The sequence below is a fragment of the Lactuca saligna genome, chromosome 3, assembly GCF_052625555.1.
Source record: "Lactuca saligna cultivar CGN05327 chromosome 3, ASM5262555v1, whole genome shotgun sequence".
Taxonomy (NCBI): domain Eukaryota; kingdom Viridiplantae; phylum Streptophyta; class Magnoliopsida; order Asterales; family Asteraceae; genus Lactuca; species Lactuca saligna.
The window spans coordinates 30,114,750-30,125,278 of NC_136419.1; the positions used below are offsets into that span (position 1 = coordinate 30,114,750).

General features: G+C 31.9%; 1 protein-coding gene across 1 annotated transcript; it reads left to right on the forward strand.

The window, feature by feature from the left end:
* The first annotated feature begins 2,985 nt into the window (after window positions 1-2,985).
* Window positions 2,986-4,416, forward strand: JAZ10 (jasmonate-zim-domain protein 10). The gene is made up of 4 exons (XM_078983530.1): window positions 2,986-3,249; window positions 3,341-3,700; window positions 3,823-3,880; window positions 4,024-4,416. The coding sequence occupies exons 1-4, from the start codon at window positions 3,162-3,164 to the stop codon at window positions 4,076-4,078; spliced, it is 561 nt and encodes a 186-aa protein (XP_078839656.1). The 5' UTR covers window positions 2,986-3,161; the 3' UTR covers window positions 4,079-4,416.
* The last annotated feature ends 6,113 nt before the right edge of the window (window positions 4,417-10,529 follow it).

The window sequence follows — 10,529 nt, forward strand, 5'->3', positions numbered from 1 at the left end:
ACGTTTTCAACATTAGCTATTTATGATTTTAATTTGATGTTAAAATGATTTAATCAATGTAACGAGTTTTAAAACAACCCAATTGTATGGTTTAAGTGTTTTTAAAAATGAAAATTTTATTCTGAATTTTTGGGATGTTACAAATAAAGTGATTTAAATGAATTTTTTAGGAATCTACCAACATCGTGTAGTCTAAATTAAATGGATGGATCGAAGGGTAAACATGGCCGGATTGAGCTGAAATTTTACAAAGGTCTTCCCAACTTGTTGGTCTTAAATTTGGAAGGTGAATATTGGATATGGATAAATTTTTATGCACCATTTGGACCTCGTGAACAACATCAAAATCTACCCAGCAAAAGATTTTCAGCAAGTCATTTAAAGAGAGTTTTAAAGTCCGTTTTGATTTAAATTTAGCTCCACAATCTGATTTTTTTTTATTATGTTGGCTGCTCATGTTGGAAACTAGTAGCAACCCCTAAAATAAACTAGTGGGGAACCACGGGTCACATTTGTGGCTGTTCTTGTACGTTTATTGAACCCGGTATTATTGAAATGCATTTTGGTTTACCCACAAAGGATGACGATGAGAAAACAATAACAAAATGAAACCCAAAATGAAAACACAAATCGGTAGACTGAAAATGGACAAAAGGAAGGACAAAATGGTCAAAGTGATTGAAAGTAAGAAATAATAAAACACATTTGGCCAATCTATAATGAAAAATAAGTAGTAAGACGAAAAAAGAACAAAAAGAAAGCCAAAATAGTCAAAAGGAACAGGTCACCCTTGTGACTGTTCTTGTACGTTTATTGAACCCGATATAACTGAAATGCATTTTGTTTTATTCACAAATGATAGATGATGAGAAAACGACGACAAAATGAAGCCCAAAACGGAAGCACAAATTTGTAGACGGAAAACGGACAAAAGGAATGTCAAAATGGTCAAAGGGACTGAAAGTGAAAATGTTAAAACACGTGTGGCCAATCTGTAATGAAAAATAAGTAGTGAGACGAAAAAAAGGACAAAAAGAAGGCCAAAATGGTCAAAGGGACTGAAAGTGAAAAATGTTAAAACACGTGTGGCCAATCTGTAATGAAAAATAAGTAGTGAGACGAAAAAAATAACAAAAAGAAGGCCAAAATGGTCAAATGGACATCAAGTGACAAATATTAAAAGACATGTTGTTAGTCTCTAATTATAACATGTTAGGGACTAAAATTATCAAACTATACAAAGTATTTTGGCAAAATCTTGAAACATACAAAATATGGATTAAATTGTTAAACTATTGAAAGTGTTGGTGGCTAATGTGAAACAACCAAAAATTACACTATTGTTAAGGATCATGTTAATTAATATTTTTTTTGTTTAAAAGAAGTCAATACATATCGACGACGAAAGGCAACCGGGCAACAAGCTGCGAACGAGAGAACATATATTAATTAAATGGCAGCCCAAGCTACAATAGAAGAACCCATTAGTCTTGTTTGTGATGAAGTAAGTAGCAAGAGATAAAAAAAATAATAAAATTAAAATTAAAAAAAAAGGATCCGTTATAAAGACATATTATTTTGGGTGTTCATCTTCATGCACGACAGGAGAGAAAAGATAAAAAAGGATAAACTAAAGATTTTTGTTTCGGAAATCCATGGTTTTATACTTTTCCATTCGAGAGAGGTAGTAGGTGTGGATTTTCAAAGTGAATGTAAACACTTAAGCTTACACAAACAAGCTTCAAAATGTTAAAGTCATGCATCGTAATTCAGCTCATCAAGATCTAGAATGAGAGGGAAGTAGGCATGCATATTCATAATGTTAAGGGTTTTCAATAGAGACCTTGATTTTTAACAAGTATATATATATATATATATATATATATATATATATATATATATATATATATATATATATATATATATATATATATATATATATATATATATATATATATATATATAAAAGAAACCCAACAAGAACCGGCTCACTTACAAAACAAAACATACTCTATTTAAGGAACAAACATGTGAAAATAGGTGGACACCACCATACGAGAGGGTGGGAAAGTATTACGTGCTTGATAGTAGGGGTGTCAAAACTCAACAAGACATGAAACAAAATTGGGACGAAATCAATTGAATTCGTATCCGTGTCATGTTCGTTTTAAATCAAAACTACCATATGAGTTGGTATATTTCTCATATATGAGAGAGAGAGAGAGAGAGAGAGAGAGAATTTAAATATCTACCATGTCCCTATGAGTCGGTATATTTCCCATAACTAATATGTAGGTACAAAATATGGGTCCTAGATACACAAAGTAGAGTAGAAATACATGGGCCTAATATGTGTATATTAATAGTCTAACAACCATTTGATTCATTCAGACATGCAATAAGCCAATAAAAGTTTTTGATCCATCGATTTCTCATCTCTCTTTGATTAACATGATTGTTTGAAGTGTAGAATCGTAGGCTTGAACTTTATCAAATTGAAAAAGAGACGGTGTTTGAAAGTCCTTTTTGAATAAATCCCTGTTGGTAATGATAATCTAGTGTGGCGTGGGCTCTTTGAGGTGTGCATCCCACCGACTAAATAACTTTTTGAAATAAAATTTAGGTTAATTGAATTCATTGATATTACACCATACAGATACACTTACCATCTTTGAAAGAAAAAAAAATAATGATTAAAAGAGTACAATGAAAACACACACTTATAAAAAGAGTAAAGATACCAAACTTATAATTTACACTTTGTTATATATAAATTACCATTTACCATTTGTTTAGAAAATTAGTTTATTGTACTTTAGAGTCCCCAATACGAATCAAACAACGGGTCCAAATCTTTCCACGACTCTTCCTTTTTTTCTATTAAAATAATTAAAAGTAACTAAGAAAGCGTGTTTGACGAAAGGAAAGTGACAAAGTCCAAAATATATATCAGAGACGACTCAAAGAATCAAACACGGGGTTCACGGCACCTTATCACATTTATCTCGTGCATATTGCACAACACAATTATTATTCTATTTATCACTATTTTCCCCATCATAATAATATTCACTTCCTTTTTTTCTCTTTCTCTCCCTCTTTTTTCTCTCTCGAATCAAAATCAAATCAATATCTCCATTACGAATCCTTTGCAATTGATCATGTCGGGATCACCTGCTGTTGAAATCGATTTCTTTCGTCTCAATGCTGAATCATTATCCGCTCCGAAGAAGCTTTCTGATCGTCGTGGTAGGTTTAATTTGCTGTTAACTTGTTTATTGTGTTAATTACGTTATATCCGCATTGTTCCTGATCCGGATTACTGGATATGGTTGTGTAGACATCCAAGGCGTGATATCGAAGATCAATCCGGCGCTTCTGAAGACTGCGATTGCTTCCGCATCTGCTAACATGAGTTTTGTGGGGAGCAAGTCAGGTTCATCTCCTCAGCAATCTGAAACTCTGCCGGTTTTTAATCAGGATTGTAGCAGTGTTAATATGGCTAGATGTGGCGCTCCTTTGACGATCTTCTACAACGGAATAGTTTCTGTTTTCGACGTTTCTCCTATTCAGGCGGAGAATATCATGAAGCTTGCTGAGAGTGGAAGTTTAGGTTATAAGACTGTTGTTGAACCAACACCTGTGAAGCCTACTACTGTTAGCAACCAAAATCCGGCGGTAGGCGGAGCACTCAACAAAGGTACGCAACGTCGACGTATACAATCTGTTTAACAACTTCTGATTCTCCATTACTTTTCCAATTTCCACGATTTGCTTAGGATTATACCGGTTATTGATGTGTATTTGGTTCGTTTTCATCAGATCTGCCATTATCACGGAAGAAATCGTTGAGGAGGTTTCTGGAAAAGCGCAAAGAAAGGTTTGTTACAAATTTCTGTTTTGATTTCATCTCATCAATAACAACGTTTAAATTTTTTGATAATTTTTTTATTCTTTTTAAATGTAAATATCAATTAATTAAAATCATTCTTTGCTTATCTTCTATTTTGGAAAATTGTGCAGGCAGGTGTCGGCATCTCCATACGCGTATTCACGAGAAAATGCTTCTTTACATTGAAGAAAAGGCCGAAAGAGAAGATATATAGAAATACAAATATACAAAGACTTTAATTATATGAACTTTTTTTTATTTTGTTTTTTTTTTTTTTTTTTTTTTTCTGAAAAGGGTTTGGTGATCTGTGGAGTTATTAGGCCAATTACAGAAATGATTCTTTTTATTATTATTATTATTTATAGTTGGATAATTTGATGGTCAACATAATCATATATGACCACGTTTGGTTTGTTTATTATCGACTAATGTTGTTCAAAGGTTCCTCAAATTTGACCAAGTCATATTTGGAAACGTGACAATTCATTTTAATATACTTTTTTTAAGACTTTTGATTAATCTAATTAATTCTTATTATATGTAATCTTATCTTTCGCTTCATGGTTTTCAGATCTATTTTACACTCATATTTATTTATGTTGCGCGTATTTATAAAACAAATACACATTAGTTCATTCACATTTACATTAGCGAGCTATATATAACGGCAGAACATGTTTTTATTTTGTCGGTTTCACATTTCCTGTTAAGTTTGTTAACTGTAAACTACTTAACGTACTTTTAAATTTGGTATGTGTAGCTACAAAGTAATTTCTAATTATATGAAAATATATTCGATGTGTTTGGGACAAAGCTTTTAGCTTTTAAATTTAAGAAGAAACTTGGAAAAATGAAAAAAAAGGCTTTTAACTTTTTAACTTTTATTTTAAACCAAAAACTCATAATCTAAAAATTAATTCAAATAACATTTATGTTAAAAGTTGCCTATATTTTGTAGCAAATTACAATACTACCCTTAAAAATAAAAAGTTGCCTACGTTTTACAACAAATTACAATATTACCCTTAATTAAAAATATTTTAACGTGCACCTTGCAATACACAATACACTTTTGTAAATAATACGTTGTCACTAACATATATACTTTTGCATATTTTTATCATGGCAACACGCCTTTAATGTTGGATTCTTGTAAGTTGATTGTCAAGAAACAATTTGGAATCTCTTTACAAATGGTCGGGTCTGTTCCACTGAAATAGGGTTATGTTATTATACCTTTGATTCGATTCCGATACATTATTGATGTTGGTGATTCTTTTTGAAAAATGGGTTTTGCTTTTTCATCTCAAGCCTCAACTTTATAGCATTATAGATTACAATTTTGGATTGATGTCATGCGTATCATTTATATCGACAATTGACTACTGGATAGACATTCAACACAAATAGGATAGGCTTATTCTATAAATGTAACCCATTGTTTGGTGTACCCCTTCTATGTAAGTGTCACATGTAAGTGGATGAGTCTGAGTGTTTGCTTTTTTTATGTAAAAGAGGGATACAAATAGTAACACTTATAGGGATATTGGTTTGATCTTCTTGTTCATAGATTCCAATAAAGTTGTAGTAATCAAATATGGGACTTTTAACTTTGCATAATGCGTTATCCAAACATTTGAAAAATATATTGTTAGAAGATGAATTAAGAATATTTCCAAGCTTCAATGACTACAATGGTCAATGTTGCGTATGATGGATGGGAAATATCTAATATGGTTGTGATTCATTAACTAAATTGTATTAAATCATTTTAAAATGTCGTATTTGGTAATTCGTAGTTTTTTTGTTCTATCAACTTAGCTTGTTGATGTGAAATGTCTATAATTTATTTTCATTTGAAAAAGTTAGTTCTTAGGCTTAGAGAGAGTGATAACATCCTCAGACTCGGTTGTAGTCGTCATTCAACACCTCAACAAAACGGCACACCGTTCCCACCATGTGGTTCCTACCGCGGTTCTACCAATGCGGCTAGCTTCTACCGTTCCCACCATGTGGTTCCTCATATCTCTCACTTCCAACGACTAGTTGCTAAGTTTTTTTTTCTCAAATTTTATATCCTATAAATACTCATAAACATTAATATTTTAAACCACACCAACATCTCTATTTCTTTCAAAATCATTTGAAAATGTCTTCCCCATGTTTTAGTTTCTTTATTTGTGTACTTCTGTTTTATGTTTTTTGTGGTTTGAAGTTTCTAAGTTTTTATAATTTTACTATGTATTTCTTTTATTTCAACTAATGAAATTTTAAGTTTTATTTAAATTAAATTTTTAAAAAATTAATGTGGCACGTCGTGGTTCCCACACCTAATGTGTGGCAAAGAACCACATATTTTTTTGGTAAAAATGACATGACAATGAGGTGACGTTTATATTGCAATAAGAGAGTATGGTAAAGGTAACACTACACCATCTTGCCTTAGCATATTGCCACGTAACAGCGTCACCTCATTTTTTATGATGCCACCTTATTTATTGGAAAGTGGTAGCACAATAGATGCATTTTTTATTTGTTTATTTTCAAACTTAAATAAATTCTATTTTTATAAAACACATATATTTCATATTGAATAAAAAAATTACAAAATGATTTAAAACACGACTAAAAAAATTAGAGAAAAAATTACATTAAATAAATATTTTGTCCATAAATATTCAAAGATTATGGATGTAAATTGCATTAAATAAGTATTTAAAGATTATGGGTGTCAAATGATTTATTGGATCAAGGATAGGGACCATTATGGTAAGTTGGAGTTCTTCTTTCTCCTCTCACTAGCGATCTCCTTGGCGAGAGCTAAGGGTAATGGCCTGTGTTAGGGCTGTCACATATGTACCACGGAGAATCAATCAACATGTTACCAACCGAACCAATAAAGTTGATAGTCAACATGTATGGTTGGTAGTACCGTACTAATTCAGCAAACTTGATACGATAATGGTATTAAATTTTAAATATCACGGTATTACCGTACCAACCAACTTATATATATATATATATAATCGTAATCGTATTTTTAAATATCAAGTGTTTACTGTTTACTATTTTAAAAATATGATATTAGACATTATACTTAGTCAATAGTTATTACCACATTAGATTAAAAAAACTGAAAAGTTACTTATTAAAATTTCTTAGTAATTAGAATAGTTAATTTATTAATTTATATTATTAGAAGAGAAAAGTGTCCCATACCGTGACTGGTCTTTAAGTATTACAATTGAAAATTAGATCAAAGTTGGTAATATACCATTACCAATTTGTACCAACAAACTTGTTGGTAGTCAAACAAATCGGTACCAAGTATAGTTGGTACGGTATTGATAGCAAAATAATTTATCCCAACTATAGTTGGTATGGTACACAGTTTGTGTAAAAATTAATTTGTATCGTACCATGTACAGCTCTAGCTGGTGTGTAGCACCCTTTAGCACCCATTAACATATTTCACTCCCCATAGCCTTATATCAATTTTGGATGTACTTGTAAATAACCGTATAAATATATAGATTTTAAATACTCGTAGAAGTTTACAATTGACCACAATTTGATGATCGACAAACATTTCTCCGGTTAAAACAACCAATTTACACAAGACGGTTCATTATTTAAATCTTGTACGAAAATTACAAGTTTACAAAACAAGCTCTTGAATAATTAGTTTTTCATTGTACAAGTGTTTGTTTTTTCCTTACTTATTTACCGAGAAAAAATTATATAAATTAGGCTTCCTCATAAGGTTATGGGGAATGGTCACTACCAACCTACCGAAAAAGTAATGTCACCTCTGCAACACGTTGGTTTTACCACCAACCCACTAAACATTGTAAATAGTTATCACTCCATCATATTCTTTTTTTCATTTTTTATTTTTTTTATTATTAAGTTAAACAAAAAAACATAATAATATATTTTACATTATTTAAAGCTCCATTACATAACTTAAATTTAAAACCTAAATTAATAAAAAAAAACATAAAAATTTAAACTTAAATTACTAAAAAAAACATAAATAATAATAATAATAATAATAATAATAATAATAATAATAATAAGTCTAGAGTGGAATTTGGCAATTTGCAAATTTTAAAACCTATTTGAAAAGGAAATTAGGGACAAGGTTTTTTCCTGCTTTTGACCCAAAATTAAGGGACCATAGTTTGACAATTGTTGAAAGATATGCTGTCTCTTTTAATTAAACAAACTTCATCTTCTTCACTTGAACACGCCTGCATATTTCACATCTTCAAAGAAAGGTTTTTTTTTTTTAATTGCTTCCAAGGCTCCAAACGGTTAAAAAAAAAAAGCGAGCCAATAGCAAGCTCCTACAAAGACGCCACAGCGAGAGCACTGACCCTTGTGGCAGTGTTCACGCGTCTCTAAGGATGCAACTCAGCTTCACGCGTGAGTTTCTATCACCACTCCGGGCAGCTAAGTGTTTTCCAATAATTGGGGAACAAAAAATTAGGATTTTAAGAAATTGCCACGAAATTTGTAGGTACCATATCATCTTCGTAGGGACTTCTTTGATATTATTATTATTATTATTATTATTATTATTATTATTATTTGCATTTTCTTTTGTCACAACTATATTATAAAACTTTTTTTTCAATGAAAATGATCATTAAAGATTTCTAGCACAAAAAAGAAAGTTTTTAGGAGTGAAAATTATCGACCCAATCTGTAACCTGATATGGAAATAAACAGTTTGGATTGAAAATTATGGTCTGCCAATCCGTTTATTTTATAGGCCAGGTTGGGTTACGTGTTTGGGTTTATGGGTTAATCTGCCAATATTTATTGATTTAAAAAAATAAATTATTTATGAATTATGACTTACGAGTGCAATGTGTCATACTCAATCAAAAACTCAATCCTTGACTCCTTGCTACTCAAAAAGACCACAAATCACTCAACGTCCTTACCTTACTACCTCACCGCCAATACCACCTGATGTCGGTAGGAATGTCAATTTATAACACGGCACGACAAAAATACATGACACGAAACGAAATTGGGACGGAATTGAAATTCGAATTCGTGTTGTGTTCATATCAAATGCAAAAACACGAGTTTGTATCGTGTCATGTTTGTGTTTAAAATTCAACACAAAATTGATACAATTTAGCATGTGTTTGTCATGGTTTTTCGTATTATATGTGATTAAGTATGAATTAAATACATTAATAATTATATTATTTTATGTTTGTCATGTCGTCTAGTGTTTTTCGTGTTTTAATCGACTTTTTTTTGTGTTATTGAAAATAAACACAACATCGTGTCACGTTAAATAAAATATTGTTATGTCGTGTTGTGTCAGACAAAAACACGACACAATTGTCCGATTTAACACCTTGGTGTTGCAAACCATCAAGCCACCGGTGCAAAGCCGCAAACCACCGGTACATTTGCGCTCCACCAGCCCACAAACGCTAGTCACTCTATCCTTAAACAACCACCGTCGGTGAAACCTACTTATAAACCAACGACCCTATATAACTAAACATGTTATGTGAGCTAGGTTGGGTTGATGTTTCTGACCCGCGAACATATATGGGTTGGGTTGGAATGATGTATTCTTACCCGTCAACCTGAATCTGAACCTGACCCAATTAACACCCTTAGGGCCTGTTTGATTTGCACTTACCGGGTCCGATCAGGACTGACTGCTGACTGGGTCAGCAGTCGGATGTTTGTTTATGAGATATGAGACCTGATTCGGTCAGCCCATTGCACCCATAATCCCCTTACTCGGTCAGTAAAAAAAACACGGCTGACTGGAAAAAATTGCATACGTTTTTTTTTTTTTTTTGCCCTTCTCGCCTCTAGCCTGCTTCCCCAATACGCCCCTGCCCTAGACATCGATCTCCAACATTGTTAATCGCCTCTATCATCTACATCTTTCTTCCACAACCGGTGTGCCATCTTCTTCCACGACCTGCGCTGCGCCGCCCTCTTCTCCGGCGACAACCAGGTGATTCCGGCGACAACCACTTGCGCTGCGCAGGTAATGTTTCTTCTTCATCTTTTCTTTTGTGCTTTTATGTTTCAGAAATCACAAAGCCTTTCATGTTTGTTGTCAATTTACTAATTGAATTCTGAAATCAAAGTTTATCCTTACTTCTTTCATTATTTTTTGATTAAATTAGATTGAAGGGTTAGCATATAATCCATTCATAATCTGTTTTTGTTTATGAAATCTGATTTCATAATGTGTTTTTGACAATTTGGTGTCCTTTACTTTCAAATATGTGTCTACTGTATTATGTATAGCAGATTGGCACATGCTGTTACCATGCTTACAACAATATGTATTCAAGAAAAGGGGAATTAAAACAAATACACATCTAAGCTTAAAGACCCCTATAATTACCATGTTTACATAAATATATATTCTAAAAGAATGTATATACACATAATTAGTTAATTATTTGTAGATAATAATAATATTAAAAGATTGTTTGTATAAGTAATATGGTGTGCTCCTCTTTAGACATTACTTTCTTTGCTTGTATAAATAATATGGCAGCAATCAAAAGTGCAATGGAGCAACCAACAAAAGAATCGTAAAGATTGTTAAAGATTGTTGTATGTTTATAAAATCAATTCA